This window comes from Pelophylax lessonae (genome assembly GCF_965119305.1).
Source record: "Pelophylax lessonae genome assembly, chromosome: 3".
Lineage (NCBI taxonomy): Eukaryota > Metazoa > Chordata > Amphibia > Anura > Ranidae > Pelophylax > Pelophylax lessonae.
The window spans coordinates 304,233,005-304,250,236 of record NC_138770.1 but is presented as its reverse complement, the minus strand read 5'-3'; the positions used below and the strand labels follow the sequence as shown (position 1 = coordinate 304,250,236).

At 39.0% G+C, this 17,232-nt stretch overlaps 1 protein-coding gene across 2 annotated transcripts in view; it reads right to left on the bottom strand.

The window, feature by feature from the left end:
- The window catches only part of MASP1 (MBL associated serine protease 1), a 175,087-nt gene that overhangs the window by 82,745 nt on the left and 75,110 nt on the right, over positions 1-17,232 (bottom strand). For both annotated transcript variants that reach the window (XM_082249634.1, XM_082249635.1), the window contains exons 4-8: positions 15,781-15,912; positions 11,361-11,557; positions 7,881-8,028; positions 7,546-7,664; positions 6,251-6,329 (exon numbers count right to left, since the gene is read on the bottom strand). In XM_082249634.1, coding sequence (XP_082105760.1) covers positions 6,251-6,329; positions 7,546-7,664; positions 7,881-8,028; positions 11,361-11,557; positions 15,781-15,912 — 675 coding nt within the window. The remainder of the gene's footprint in view (positions 1-6,250; positions 6,330-7,545; positions 7,665-7,880; positions 8,029-11,360; positions 11,558-15,780; positions 15,913-17,232) is intronic.

Below are 17,232 nucleotides of genomic sequence, written 5' to 3'. Positions count from 1 at the left end.
ACCCAACCACAACAGAGTCTGGACCTGTAAAATTTGAGAAGATGAGGACCACAAAAAAAACCCCCCGCACAAAAATGAGGGGGAAAACAGGTCCAGCGTCTGGCCAAGGGAAACAACAGCCTGAGCATATGACCCCACTGTCCACACAGACAGAGGAGGGGTGGTTGGTGCGCCAACACAGAGCCCCCGGGGCGAAACTTCGCTGGGTAGCAAATGCACAATTGTAGGAAAGCTAGAAAAATAAAGAGGGAGTACCAAGAGAGAAAGAAGGAAGAAAGAGAAAAAAAGAAGGGAAGGGGGTAAGGGGAGAGGAAGAAAAAGGATAAGAAGAAAAGAAAACCAGAAGCAGTGACAAGGATCAGAAGACAACAGACAAGAAAGGGAAGGTAAAAGGGGAAAAAAAAACAAAGAACAGAAAAAAGGGAAGAGAAGAGAGGTTGGTAAGAGAGAGAAACAAGCGAAGAGGACCAGGGCCCGCCGGCCAGAGAACCTCACGGGCAGTAGCAAATAAAGACATATATGGATTCATAGAAGGAGATAGAGGAGAAGGCAGATACAAACCATATTCACCGAGACCAAGAGAAAAGGGGAGGAAGAGACACAGAGCAGCAGATTCAAACATTTCAGGAATACTAAGGCACACGGGAGAATTGCATGGTCCTCCTCCAGACCAGGGGATGGATCGTGGACTGGGTAGGATGCAAGGAAGAGTTTAAGGCAGCCCAGGAACAGTCATAGTCACCTGCCTACCAGGGAAACAGGATGCAGACCCCTGAAAGGGGAAAAAGCCGCCAAGCAAGTAAAAGTACCAACAATCCAGTCACCAACAGGAAATAGAAAAAGAGGCAGGGAGGGGAATTCAGTTCCGAGTGTCCAGGCGTTCCAGCCACGCTATGGCAGCCTCAGGGTCATCGAAAAAATGAACTCTGTCACCCCCCTCCACTCGCAGCCGAGCCGGGAACAACATAGCATATTTTATGTTCTTGACACGTAGTCTTCGTTTGGCCTCAAGGAAGGTCTTGCGTTTCTTCTGCACTTCGGCCGAGAAGTCGGGAAAAATCGCAATCCGGCCGTTTCCAAAAGGGATATTACCCTTTTCCCTGTAAAGTCGCAGTATGGTGTCTCTGTCTCTATAGTTCAACATCTTGGCAATAAAGGTGCGGGGGGGGGGGCGCCCCCTGCGGAGGAGGCTTCCCCGATAAACGGTGGGCCCTTTCCACTGTGAATGTGGGGGAGAAGGCCTCCCGCCCATACGTATCGGTCAAGAGCCTTTCCAGGAAATCCGCCGGGTCTCTGCCCTCTGCCCCCTCCGGGAGACCAACCAGCCTGATATTACACCGTCTCAGTCTATTCTCCATGTCATCTCGTTTGAGCAATAGCTGGCTCACCTGAAGCTGGAGACGCTCGGAGACATGCTGCAGGGGGGGCAGGGAATCCTCCACACTGCTGATCCTGTGTTCAGCCTCGCCGACCCGGTCTCGCAGCTTCTGTTGGTCCTGGCGGATCAGGTAGATGTCGACCTTAACCTCCTCTATTTTGGCCGTTAGGGAGGTCTGGCAGAGCGAGATCGCATCCAAGACACGAACTGTGTCTGCAGCCGCTACGCTGCCTCCCGCTCCCGCCTCGGCGCCATCTTGGGAGGAGCCCTCCTTCTCCTGGCGGCGATATTTGTCGAGTTTAGATCCATTGGCTCCTGTTGCTGTCAATCAAATCCTGTAAGGAGGGAAAGGGGGGTTGGGCCGAGCCACTCTGTGTCTATAGGGATGTGAGCCTGCATGTTTGCTCCCATAGCAAGCAGCTTGCTATGCGGAGACTCAGAAGTGGAGAAGCAGAGACATCGCCGATAGGGGATCCCAGAAGAGGAGGTTTGCGGCCACTCCGTGCAATACCATTGCATACAGCAGGTAAGTATACCACATTTATTATTTTAATTTAAAAAATAACTTTTTCAACCATTTTGACCTGGATTACTTCTTAGATTACCACAAATAAAACTGAAAAATTATTTGGAGACAAGCAATTTATGTAATCTAGCTAGAAATAAAAATAAATAAAATTCATGGCGCAACTGAAACCAACCAACAATAATAGCAAAAAGAAAAAGAGGGAGTGGCCTTTGGGTGGGACTTTATATGAGGTGTAAACAATCAGTGACCATAGTAGTAGGATGGCAAAAAGATGACAAATTTTATTGATGCAATCGTACATAAATTGTATCAAAATATACAGCACAGTGGGCATGTAACATAATAACAACAGTGACAAATAAATATCATGAATTGAACTCAGCATTTAAATAAAATTGGTCTCACACAGTCCAATGTAAACACCTCCATCCCGAATCAATACAAGAAAAAGAGGGGGTGGCCTTTGGGTGGGACTTTATATGAGGTGTAAACAATCAGTGACCATAGTAGTAGGATGGCAAAAAGATGACAAATTTTATTGATGCAATCGTACATAAATTGTATCAAAATATACAGCACAGTAGGCATGTAACATAATAACAACAGTAACAAATAAATATCATGAATTGAACTCATATATTGTAATAACTCGACGCGTTTCGTGAGTCTTGAGTAAGCTCACTCATCAGGAGTATATATGAGATAAAATGTATCTAAAAGTAAGACAGTAAACAGCATGTTAGTATAAAATTAAAACAGTGAGTGTGATATTTAAGCATCTATTTGAGAAACCAAAATAGGGAAATTGCACTCACACATGACCCAGAGAGGAATGGTGGATTCATGCTCCCATAAGATGGGGGCTGCCATAGTCACTGATTGTTTACACCTCATATAAAGTCCCACCCAAAGAGCACCCCCTCTTTTTCTTGTATTGATTCGGGATGGAGGTGTTTACATTGGACTGTGTGAGACCAATTTTATTTATTTGCTTGTACCCGGGTGCAAGACACCCATGCCCGCTTTTGGTCCTACACTGTCCTACTGTGGCACATACAGTCATTTGGCTATACACTTTTTTTATTTACTTTTTTACTTTATTGAGATGTATATTTATTTATTTCCAGTCCATGTGTTACCACCAAGCAGAAATCTTATGTTCCACAACCCTTGCCTCCTCACCTGGCTTCCCACTGTGTTCGCCATCGTCTCAAGTCTTGTCAGCTCCCGGGTAAGACTATGGCAGCCCCCATCTTATGGGAGCATGAATCCACCATTCCTCTCTGGGTCATGTGTGAGTGCGATTTCCCTATTTTGGTTTCTCAAATAGATGCTGAAATATCACACTCACTGTTTTAATTTTATACTAACATGCTGTTTACTGTCTTACTTTTAGATACATTTTATCTCATATATACTCCTGATGAGTGAGCTTACTCAAGACTCACGAAACGCGTCGAGTTATTACAATATATGAGTTCAATTCATTATATTTATTTGTTACTGTTGTTATTATGTTACATGCCTACTGTGCTGTATATTTTGATACAATTTATGTACGATTGCATCAATAAAATTTGTCATCTTTTTGCCATCCTACTACTATGGTCACTGATTGTTTACACCTCATATAAAGTCCCACCCAAAGGGCACCCCCTCTTTTTCTTGTATTGATACGGGATGGAGTTGTTTACATTGGACTGTGTGAGACCAATTTTATTTATTAACCAACAATAATAATAATATTATAGTAAAAAACATAGTTCAAAAAAACAATCCTTCATACAACATATTTGTGATATTCCAAACAATAGTGTTTAACTGAGTATAAATCCCCTGCAAAAAAAAGTAAGCTCATAAAGTGTCAGTGTCCTTTTAGAGACACTGAGGGGGGCGCACTCCCACCCCCACTAGGCAGCGGGAATGCAGATCCACGGGCTAATGGCTGCAATTGCCACTGGGCACCCGCGATCGTTTCCCGCTGAAAGAGAGAAGGACGGTCAGCTGTTGTAAACACAGGCGACCGTTGTCTCCCTGAAATGATCACAGAGTGCCTATGATCCTTCTATATAGGATCACAGGTCTCTGTGTTCATTTCTCAAGCCCACCCCCCATATAGTTAGAAAACACTCCCCTAGGCTCACACTTAACCTTTTGATCACCACTGTGTTATTACAGTAACAGTGCATATTTTTAGCACTGATTACTGTAGTAATGTCACTGGTCCCCCCAAAAGTGTCAAAAATATCAGTTAGGGGTCTGATCTGTCCGCCGCAATGTTGCACCCCTGCTAAAAATTGCAGATCACCACCATTACTAGTAAAAAAAAATAATATAAATAATAAAAATAAATAAAAATTACATAAATCTTTCCCCTAGTTTGTAGACGCGATAACTTTTGTGCAAACCAAACAAAATACGCTTATTGCAATTTTTTTTACCAAAAATATGTAGCAGAATACAATTTGGCCTAAAAGGATGAAAAAATTTTATTTTTACATTTTTTTGGGGGAATGTTATATAGCAGAAAGTGAAAAATATTGTTTTTTTTTTTTTCCCCAGGATTGTCGCATTTTTTTGATTATAGTGCAAAAAATAAAAATCGCACAGGTGATCAAATACCACCAAAAGAAAGCTCTATTTATGGGGAAAAAAGGACATCCATTTTTTTTCGGTAGTGTCGCATGACCGCGCAATTGTCCCTTAAAATAACGCAGTGCAGAATCACAAACAATGGCCTGGTCATTAAGGGGGCAAATCCTTCCTGTCCAGAACTGGTTAATGTTGGTTGGTTTGAGTTAGCGCCATATCTTTTATCTATTTTTATTTCTGGTATCTAGTGGTATTTTACCACTTTAAAAGGGAGCAGCTGCACTCACATTTTATTTCGTTTTTACCCAATCGGCGCCATCACTTATCACATCTTTTTTAATTCATGTAATCTAAATAATAACATTTTTGAAACATGCTTCAGATACAGGACATATGTCATATGTTAATAATTATGGTATATAAATGTTATCGTAGTAATATTAACATTTTACAATGAGTAGCATTTACTAATCATTGATAAAAGATGAATTTCACACAGGCTATTCTTTTTTCTCTTGTATATGCATCATTTTATTTGAACACATGTGACATGTATGGCAAGATCTGTAATTACTGATAAATACAAACAAAAAATGTGCAACATGGGGAGTGTGTATATATATTGTATAAATAGAGTAAAATATAATAAAACCCATAATATTAACAAAAATAATACTGTAACTTAAAAAAAGAGTTTGTACCAAGAACAATAGTGTGCTGCAAATAATCTACATTTACTGCATACCATTACTGTCTGCATGGTATTAAATATTGTTTGTCCAAAGCTGCTTCAAATTTATTTGAACACATATATGGTATTTCTGGAGCCAAGGTTACTGTCAAGGTGCTTGGATATAAATATTTCACTCTTTATCAGAAGGAAAGCTGTTCAAATACTAAAAATCATGCTGGGGATAGGCAAATGACACTTTATTAGGACAGTCAGTCAGTCAGCGGACAGGCTGTCCAGGCTATGTAATAATAATTGCTCCTCTGACAAATGTGCTGTAAGTACATAATGAGAGCTACAGGCTGAAACTGAAGCAGGAGCAGGCCATTTTTTTGCAGGCCACACTCTTTTCGAGAAACCTTCGGTAGCTTGTTGTGTCACACACACACACACGCACACACACACACACACACGCACACACACACACACACGCACACACGTTTGTCTTGTGCTGTTACTATAAGAGGTGTACAAAGTGTTCTGAGACACTGGAGCATATAATAATAGGCCAGCAGCAGCTTGTTCTTATTCCAGTCTTCAGCTCATCCTGAAATCCATCTCTGCAGTTTTGTAAGAACAGGGGGAGTAAGAGGGAAATTGTAGATTGTAGAAAGAAAGAGACAAAAGAGGAAAGGGAAATTAGAATTCATGCAAACAGGATACATGCAGAAAACCCACCACCAGAGATCAGACGCAAAACAACTTTAAAGGAATTTTTTTCTTTAGACAGTAAAAGAAAAAATAAATAAATAAATAGGTGTATACAATTGTAGCACTCTAATGAACTGTGTCAGCAGACCATACAGCCAGGAAAGAAGGTAAGTACATTTCTAATCCTAGAGAAAGAAAAGTATCTATGGATCTGATTGGTTGCTATAGATGACACAATTCATTTGAATGGAAATATGATTATATAAACCTAGGATATTATCTCTGTGCTGCATAGAGTTACCACAGGATGCCCAATTTTACAAGGTGTAAAAAGCATTCATGAGTATATGCAAAATATGCAGTCTCTTACTTTGACATCGTGGGACTTGGTTACTCCACGTTCCATCTTTCCTGCACTCAATCTGGAAACTGTCCATCTCAACATTGTCCTAGGTAAGAATGACAACACATAGCTTTACGAAAATGAAAATGCTTTGAAATACACAGCAATGCTGAGTAAGTAGTCCTGACTCCTGAATACCATTGACTCACAAGAGAGAAATACATTTTTAGTGTGACTGTTAATCTATGATTGTTCATTTACAGTATTTTCTACAGGGGAGAGATAAGCAAACTTTTACAAATCTGCCTTGTTCAATTTGAGTTCAGAAATATAAACTGATTCCTAATCCTTGATTGACAAAACAGTCAACAACAGTAAAAAAGAGTTATACATTTCTATAGTAATTCTCTTTATATGCTACAACCAATAAATGTGAGAGTCACATTCACTAGGGCACTCAGTCTGGGAGCATGGCTAAAATCATCGAGATATTAAAGCGGTTGTACACTCCACGTTATCGCTTTTACCTACAAGTTAGTTTAGAATAAACGTACATGTATATAAAATGAATATCTCCTAAACGTTCCACTGTTTAGGAAATATTTCCATGTTTTGCAGCCAGTGACAGCAGTGGTGCATGCACACTGCACTCTGAGATGGCACTCTCGAGTTTGCTGTGCATTCAAAGTGCTATGCCACATGCGCCAGAGTGACATCATCACAGCTCAGCCATTCAAACTGCCGGAGCCTGTGAACCCTGAAGGAAAACTGGGTGAAGATGGAAGCCATGTGAGTGGTGACAGCATACCACTGGAGGACTTTGTTTTACAGGTAAGTCTGTCCTAATGTGCTAGTAAGCAATGCATACTGCATTACGTAACTTGCAGGGGGGACCAGTTTTTTTTTTTTTTTTAATTTGACTTTAATATTGCTTTAATAGTTATTTAATTGGTTTGAGTGAAGAGTAGTGATGGCATACAACTTAATGCAATTATTTATTCTTATATTTTTTCCCCATTAAGGAGGATTCCCCCTGACCTCCAGTGATGGTGGCCACTGGCCACCGCTTCAGTAAGTGAAACACAGAAGCAGCAGAAAGAAACATTGTGTAGTAGAGCTGGGAAAGGTTAGAACCTGTGTCAGTTTTGTATTGTTTTATGCATCTGTACTGGGGAGATTCCCTTCACTACCTGTCCCAGTGATGATGATAATGACTAGGGCAGGAAAAAAAGGGAAAATCTCTCTGCTTGGCCAACACTATTCTATGGGATTATTTGAATAAAGGCCTTAATGAATAAAGGCTTTTAATAAATGCTACTTACCTTTAGAACCCGATATCCAGGGTTACATGTAATTACAGCTTGGTCTTTAAAAGTGTACTTTGCTAGAAAAGGTTCAATTTTTCCATTTGAGGGTTCCTGAAGATTGGGGCATGAAATGCCTAAAATGACAAGTTCCAGTAAATTGGTGATTCCTTCCCTTTTGACCTAACTGTCATCAAGAAGTAACTGATCATGATTATAGGTTGTGATAAATATATATGCTCATATTACATATCTCATTCACATATACTTAGATATAACAACAATCTATTCTACATGATAAGCTCTCCAGAGTTGACACATAACGTACATCAGCTAAGTTTAAGGAGTCCTACCTGTGACTGTGTAAGACAGCTTCCATCCTCCATTTTCTCCAGAACCGTCACTGTGAAACAAGATCTGAACACTGTTGCTACCAGTTTCTATTCTTCCTGGTGATTTATCTCCACAAATTGGACCAAATTCTTTTTTTCCAGCTTTGATCTAGTCAGACATAAGTTAGATGATTTTTTATACTTATTAGTCCAACTGTGTTAAATAAAAATAGGGGTTGTCTATAAGGAATACATGCTGGGCTTTTTAAAAAATGTGCTGTGTTTTGCAAACCGATTGTGGGGTGTCATTAACTTAACATACACTACTCCACAATCAGTTTGCATGGATCGGTCGTGATTTAGATGCGGTGCTGAATCCGCAGCGAGTTTGCTGTGAATTCACAACACATCTAGTGTGAACCCAGGCTTAGGGTTTCTAAGAAATTTCATTTTATTGACATACAGTGTGCCTAAAATATATTAATAGATTACCCTTTTGGTACAAGAACTGGTTGATCCATTTGCTGCACTACTAAGGAAAAAACAAAGTGAGTTTGGCAAAACTGATTTCACTGATTAGGTAATGGCTTTTTTTGTTGGGGGGGGGGGGGTATATTTAGGGATTTGTTAATTGTATTTAATGTTCTTTGTATTTATGTTCTTATGTTTTTTTAACTTTATTGGCATATTTCATAGTAATTTGTGTACAGATATGTTTAATATTTTATTTTCATTTTTTTCCCATCTGTTGAAATAATTAAAATATATGTGCATTTTTTAACCAGAATATCGATAGTAGCATCTAAAACCTACAGAAGCCATCTAAAGCCCATTGTACCCTTAAAAACACCAAAATACCTAGCTTAACTTCACCTTCCCCATTTAAAATACTGCTGCTTTTAGGAGGAATTGGAGACTGGCAGATACAAAAGCCATTGATTTTACAGTGACTACAAAAATTCTGTTATCTTTTTAATTTTTCAGGAAACAAAGAATGAAAAGAAAAACATAAACAATTGGGACATCCAAAAGCAGTTCATCTGGGGGGTGGGAAACACAGCAACAATAAATGTGCTTACAGCCCACATAATAACAGTGAACCTACCTGGGGCAGCTTGAGGCTCAAAGAGCTTTTTGAGGCTCCTTATACCCACAGCTTGCATCAACTCAATCCTGAACATTTTGATAATCTTTTTTGAGCATATAAAAGGTGAATGTGAATTTTAGAAACTGATACCTGATGCCGAAAGGGGTCTTCAAACTATGGCCCTCCAGTTGTTCAGGAACTACAATTCCCATCATGCCTAGTCATGTCTGGGAATGTCAGAGTTTTACAATGCCTTATGCGATGTGTAGTTCCGCAACAGCTGGAGGGCCATAGTTTCAGGATCCCTGTTGTAGAGTGTGCCTTGATAGGAAAGGTTGGAACTTTATATGTATGCCTAAAGGCTTGTATGATGAGGTCTGAAAGAAATTATATATGATTAGCTGATTGTCCCTTATGGAAACCCTCAGGGAGGTCAAAAAGAGAATAGAGAATTGTTTTGTTTAAAGCAAGAGGTTGCTGTAATGCTGGGCACACACAGGCTGTAAACCGTCAGATTCAGCAGTAACAATAGCTTTGATCGCTTATCAGTGTGTTTTGGTGGGGAGAGGGGAGTCCCGCTATCAGAATACAATAGCACAGGGGGGAGATCGCCACACCAACATAGCTTGTGTTGGTATGGGATGGAAGAACAAAGTCCTGGTTAAGGGTAAATGAAGAAACCACCTTAGACAGAAAAGAGGATCTAGGTCACAAGACGACTTTGTCTTTGTGTAGAATGAGAAAGTGTTCTTTACAACACTGGGCAGTCAATTCAGAGACACACCTCTCAGAGTTGCTGGAAATAAGAAAAGCAACCTTGTTGGTGAGTCAATCAGGGGATATCCCTAATAATATTTAAAAAACTTTTTGAACATAACAAAACCATGTTGAGAACCCACTGTGCAGCATTCAGCAGTGCATTGCAGGGTGTTTAGCGGGGCAAACATCCTGCAAATTCAGGTGTTCTGTGAACGGCTGGGCCGAACCATTTGCCTATTTCTAGCAGGGGGTGGAGGTGAGAGCTGTGTCAGATGGAGCAATAGAGGACTCAAAGGTGTCTACAGGACTCAAACAGGGAACAGTGATCTAGACTAACAGCATTAGTTCCTTGAGAAGGGTCACTGCTGGACATTCCAGAGATGTTAAATAATCCTGAGTTGGAGACGCCTGCAGGACCACTTATTTTGTGTTTGGGATCCAATATGTTGCACTACAACATGGTGGTGGAGCAATGGAGTTGCCATCTGTGAAAAGCATTTACACAGTATGCCCATTGGATATGGGCTTTGTGTATTGTGATTTATTTTAACTATATTCTTTAAAAAAATGAAAATCGCTTACTTTTTTGGTTGCACTGTTGCAACTGATACACCAAGTTGAAACTCGGGTACTCACAAATCAGCTGCAAAAAGCAAGGGACGTTAATGAGGAAGCAGCAAGGACAAACCTTGGGTAAAGATCATGTGACCTTTGTGAGTAATGCAGCAACAGAAAAACTACCTCACGCTGAAGGTGAGAAGAGAGAGTACAGAGTGTGAGAGCAATACATCTGTTAGGGATGCAGCACTTTTTTCCCTAGTGCATTAACCCTTTGGGGGAAAACACGATGTCTGGAGAAAAGTATAATGTGTAATGCTCACACTCTGTGGTGAGCAAGCACAGTACTAAGGTACTGGGAAAGTGCCGTATGCAGAACCCAGGGATTCATGCCATATTCCAGTCATTGTTGGTTGTTCCATGATCGTAATCCCAAAGTAGTCATAAGGGACAAGCTCACACCAGAGGCTGGACAATAACCCTGGATCTGTAGGCACTGAACGGCTAACAAACAAGTAGTCATATGGTCACTGGGCTGAGGTTGAGGCATGCCGCAAACTGAGCCAAATGCTCAGGGGTCACAATGCAGGCAAGCTCTACAATTTTTGGTTTAACAGGCTGAGGGAAGAGCCTTCGAGGCAATAATAAGGACTAGCCAATATAGAAATCTGTGTAAAGAGTTCAGGAGCAGGACAACATTCTTGAATCATCAATGTAAAATGCTTTGCTAAAATCCAAAAAAAGTAATAAATCTGGTAAAAAAGGGAAAGATTTTCTCCAAAGAGAAAAGATGCCCATCATTGTAGGACATTAGAAAAAAATTAAAGCATCATGGGATTGTGAGGGTTATACCTAGCTGACCAACAACTTTTTTGTTTGGCACTGTCCAGTTCCTCCTGACCTCCTGAAGGCAGCAGTGTAACCAAATTGTATTTGATTTTCTTTTGATAATAAGTCCCTTAATAATTAACAGGAGAAACAAAGAATTCCTAATTTAACTCATCATTATATACTATATAAGGAATCTGGTAACCATTTGGGCAATATGGGCTATTGCCTTGATGGAAGCATGGATACAATAAGAACTAATGTTGTACCTTCAGGTAGTCATAAGGACAAGACACTTCTGGGTGGTCTTCAATATCAAAGCTATCATCAAATTGAAGATTGACCACAAATCCTTCCTCCAGCTCAATTCTATACAGGCAGTCAGAGCTCTTGGGATACGAATTAGGATAATCTGCGCTTGAAATTGTTCCACTCCTTTGTGTGTACAGATTATCGCTGCATTCCACTGTAAATAATAATATAAATGCAAATCCATTATCATTACCACAGGCAACAGTTCCCTGCACAAATATTTGGGAAGGTGGAGCTCCAATATTTTTTTTTAACATGCAAAGTGTTTTATCACTCTTAGCTACGCTGAAAAAAGTGTTTTTTGCAGAATTCACTGATTCATCAAAGAAGTGACTTTTCCTTTATCATGCCTAGCCTCAGGTTTAAGTCAGACACATAGAGCCTCAAAGCAAGCTCCTTGTGCTGTACTGTCTCTTTTGCTAACACATATGGTTCTGGGAATTCTTTGTCATGTATTAAATATGTATTTGTAAAACAACAATTATATAATAAAAAATGTTTATAAGCATATTTATAAACTTTTTAACTTAAAAAATAAATAAAATTAAATTAACCCAAAATGGTTATAATTTCACCTAACGTTTCATATGTAAATAATTATTATAATTGTGCTTTGGGGCCATAATATGTTGAACACTACTCCCAATGATGTTAAATGAATAAATAACATTACTGTTATGCTAATTGTTAGTTAAGATATTATTGAACATGCCGTGTTTCATGGCGGCTGAATTTAGGTGGGCTGTACATGCAGCACTATAGCCGCTCAATGATAGATTTCTGGCTGCATTCATTTAAATTTACCCCTGGAAATCATGGGTAATTTAATCGATCAAATTTGTTCAATGGTATTACCTGCAATTCCCTCCCACAATCCTGCTGTTAAATAACAGATTCTCACCTTCTATAGTTTAGATTTACCACTGGGAATCCAAGGTGACATCAATGACAAAATGTGGAAATCCGTGTCTTTCATGGGTCATCTTGATTGAAATAGAATATATTGCTGGACGCCATGATTGACAAGGATTATATCACTTGACTTGATGATCAATGTTGATTTACATCAAAGAACATTCATAAACTTTATTTCTAAAGCTAGGTATGTGTTTGAGTTTTATTTAATTAAAAAATGTTTTCATGTTGTTGGTGTGTTTTTACTTTGAAATCTTTGAGGGAATGGGTAAGGGATACTAATACATATTATTATAAAAGGGGCATCAAAAATACACAATTAGACCCTCTAAAATACCAATCTTCCCTTCTATTTGGAGACACTGAGGTGAGGAGGGGGCCTTTGTCCTTCAGCATTGAGGAAAATGTCCTCAGAGGTAAATCAAGCATCAATAATGGTGTCCAGTTAGGTAGTTCATGTCAATCATGGTGTCCAGCGATACAATCCATGTCATTCACGATGACCTGTGTTCTGCCAATCTGTACAAGCCACACTCACTTTGCTAAATGACAGATTCCCAGCTGGGATTAGACCTCTGGGAATCCCAGATAATAATATTGACTACATTTTGTCAGACATCATTCAAATTAAGTAAACTCAAACACTGCAAATGTTTGGTTCTAGCTTTTTAGAACCTAATCTGCAGTGTTTTGTTTTAAAGCATGCGGAGCTGGATTTATAAATTCTTTAAGATATCACAACTGTTCAAATTCTAAGTATCTAAGTTTGACCTGTTATTAACTTCTTGCAATTGCCTGTACAAAGAGTAGGAGAAGAAAAAGCAGCAAGGAGCCAGTCAGCTCTGTTCATGTGCTTGTGTGGAAAATGTCCTATTCCCTTGGCTCCCAAGGTCCTTGTCATTTACTATTTAGTAGATGTACACAACGACCCCTCTATTCCATCAGTGAATCTCATTATTAGCAGTATTTATTTAATAACAGAAAGAATAGGACAGGGCATAGATGATGTTTGCAACAACTTGAACATGCATCCCTATGATGCATACTAAGCACTGAAAAATGTTCTTAAAATCATACAATATAAAGATGGTTATCTTTTGGCCACTGCAGATGTTTCTTCTATTTGCACAATTATTTTGCACCAACAAACTTTAGAAACAGTTATATTATTATACTATTACTGTATTGTATAATGTTAATTATTGTAATAATATTTTACCAGAAAATCAGACATTTGTGCAAATTCATAAAGAGATTGTAAAGGCAGAAGATTTTTTTTTTTATCCTAATGCATTCTATGCATTAAGATAAAAAAAAAACCTCTGCACAGCCCCATTCAGCCCCACTAGTACTTACCTGAGGCCATATTTGTCCAGCAATGATGCAGGAGTGTCTAAGCTGCCTGGCACTCCCCTCCTCATTGACTGAGACAGCAGTGTGCCGCGATTTTCTCCCACCGCTATCAATCAAAATCATTCAGCCAATCAGGAGAGAGAGAGGGGATGGGGCCGGGTCACGGCTCAGTGTCTGCATGGACACAGGGAGCTCTGACTCGGCTCTGGTGCCCCCATAGCAAGCTGCTTGCTGTGGGGGCACTCAACAGGAGGAAAAGGCCAGGAGAGCCTAAAAGGTACCCGAAAAGAGGAGGATCTGGGCTGCTCTGTGCAAAACCAACTGTACAGAGCAGGTAAGTATAACATGTTTGTTATTTAAAAAAAAAAATGAGGATTTACATTTACTTTAAGTTTGCCATGCAACATGATTACTTTTGGTTCATTGGAATGTTCTTTTTACAAAACAGTGGAGTTGCCATAGGAGAAAAATATGCTCCAAGCATGGCTAACAATTATGGACCGGTGGGAGGAGGACATCATCAGTCCTAAATTCTTGTCTCAATTGGTTTTTATGAAGGAGATATATAGATGACATCTTCCTAATTTTGACTAGTAACATGCCTTCACTACATCAGTTTATGCAACAACAAAATCCAAATGTTAGGGCAACTAAGTTATCTTTTAGGTTTAGCAAATATGCAGTTACATTTTTGGATTTCACCATTTCATTAAGGGAAGGAAACATTTTTACAATTTTTTTTTTCAATTACAAATACTGATAGGAATGGGTTTATTCCTAATAATGGTTGCCATTCCTAAAAGTTTATCCCTATCAAGCATAGCAGCAAGACAAAAATCAAAGTCAGGAAAAGTAAAAGTTTGAAAAAAATGTTTTCTTAGAAAAGGGTTACAAAGAAAAGTGAATTGATGAAGAAACTAGGACAGTGAGTTTATTAGATAGGGATAAATTATTACACGATAACATGAAAATAAATTATGGGGAAAAAAGGATAATATGAGCATATTTTCTTTACAGCTTTTTCCCCTCAATTTTATTTGCTATCAGAAATATATAGAGTAAATGCTAAGCTATTTAAAAAAGTAAAGATTTTCATTACTGTGCTACCTGAAAAATAATGTATACTACAATAGAACTAATATATAGGAATAAAAGTATGTATCAATCTTTTTGCAATGCAAGGACTAATATTAATGTTTGATCACAAATCATTATTTATTGACTATTACTTTGTATTATTGTCCATTTGTGGTACACAACACTGTTTATGTAAGGGCACTTGTTTTGTTTCAACACAATAAACCATCTTTATTCACATTCACCTTTAGAAATATATTAACCAATAAAAATTGTGACGTGTTCAATACTTATTTTTCCCCCTGTATACATCAGTCTTTTTGCAATTCAAGGAGCATGCTGATAGGAGGAGAGCAATGTGACAGAGAGATGAGTTCATCCATCTTCTGCTTATTTGTTTTCCTTTCCAGTCATAGGCTGAGGGAGGGACACAACCTGTAAGTGTTTCTGAACTGCAGCAGTTGAAAAGCAGGTCACCAACACTTTCAGGAAGGACTTTGCTGTGTAGCAGAGCAATGTAAATCTAAGGACTGGATGGAGAAAATGCTAATTCTTCGGCAAGTAAAACAGGTACTATAAACTATAAAGTTCAAGTTTATACTGAATATTCCGATGATAACAATGTATCTTTAAACAGCACTTTAGGGATTCTGATCTCCTTTCATAATCTTTATGCTAGCCCATAAATCGTTTGCATAGCAGTGAGCATTAAGCCTGTACCATGAAAGCCATTCTTCCTTTGATTTGACTACTTATCAGTATGATATTGCATATATCAATATTAAATCCATGCAGAGTTCATTTTATGGCTGCTGATAATAGTAGTGTGGGATGTATATTTCATAATTTTTCACTTTTCTCACATCATTTTTCACAATCCTGGAACTACTGTATTATTAAAAATGTTAGAGGGTTACGAAAGCAATAAAGATGGCTATTTTTAAATATACTGATTATTATTTCTAATCCACAAATAAACAACAATACAATTCGGACATACAGTATAAACTGATGTTATTAATTATGTCACACCTTTGCATGTCCTGTTATCTGAGTGGAGAAGATAGCCAAATCTGCAGGAACAGTAGAATCCACCAATATAATTGTGGCAGTGATGGTCACATACCATATCCTCATCAATTCCCTCTGCACACTCATCTACATCTGCATTAGATAAATAATAGAAGTGATTATTGCATACCACCAGTACAAACAGAAAACACATTCACTGTTCGCTTGTAATAGAATGTCTGCATTTTTTGTCTTAGAAATACATCCTTTACACATGCTACTATGATATGATAGATGTTTCTAAACAGAAGAGAACTTTATGTTAATGAACTGCAATAGGAAACAGTCAAAGATAATTGTAAGAAATGTGCATGTTCAGTATAGATGACAGCTACAGACTCCATAGTATTATCATAATGTGATTCATACTGTATAGTAGACAATTTGTTAAAAAACTAAAATAAGACTAACAGACAGTGAGTCCCCATAATCATTCTCATATATATGATAAAATTCAAGGTGTATGCATTCATATAAAGAGACATACTGATGGATTCAGTGTGGGCAATATGATTTATTTTTATCATACTGTTGAGATGTCCTAGCTGAAATATTTCTAACATACACTAGCGTCTCACCCCTCTGGCAGCAGGAGAGGTCAGCTTTTCTGCTGCATATTTTGTAGTGTAATTTAAATGAAAATCTAGCAAGGCGAATAAGCTTGTCTGATAATGTTCACAACAGGTGCATTGATCTCGGATTGCTGAGAAAAGATTGTGGGTGAATGAATCCAGTAGACAGTAAGGTTTGGGTTTGCCATTGCCATGTGTTTAAAGCAAATTCCTCAGGCTCGAGATTGAAGGTGGCCCATGGAAGATTGGTGTGCCACTCAGGTTCGTGTAATGATTTGGGGAGCAACATGAATGGTGTATGTGTCCTGTATGTGTCCGCTGCTGCAGGAGTGCTGGTGAGGGAGTAGAGCTCTTCCCAGCTCCTGTGACTAGTGTTGAGCGAACACGGACTGTATTATTCGTGTTCGTACCGAATAATTGGATTTTTTTTACCCGAACACGGACACGGACACTTTACTGTATGTTCGGGTAAAAATCCGTGTTCGGTCGTTTTATTTCCGGGTTTTGCATGCTTTGGCGCTCTTTTCATGGCGGGCTTTCAACAGCCAATCAACAATCGTTTAACTGGTGTGCCTTAAGCCATCCCAGCCATGCCTGCAAATGTCTTAGTAGCTGTGATTGGCCGTCTGAAGCATGTGACCAAGTCTTTATAAGTTCGAGGCAGCCGCCGCAGCAGCGTCATTCTGCTGCTTAGCTAAGGGACAGAGCACACATCAATGTGCTGGCTGCTGATTAGGGAAAGATAGGCAGGAAAAAACCATTTGTGTCCGGATAGAATTGAGGGACAGGTCGGAGTGTTTAGGCAGGGCGAGTTGTAGGCATTTTAGGGATAGAGTCTGCT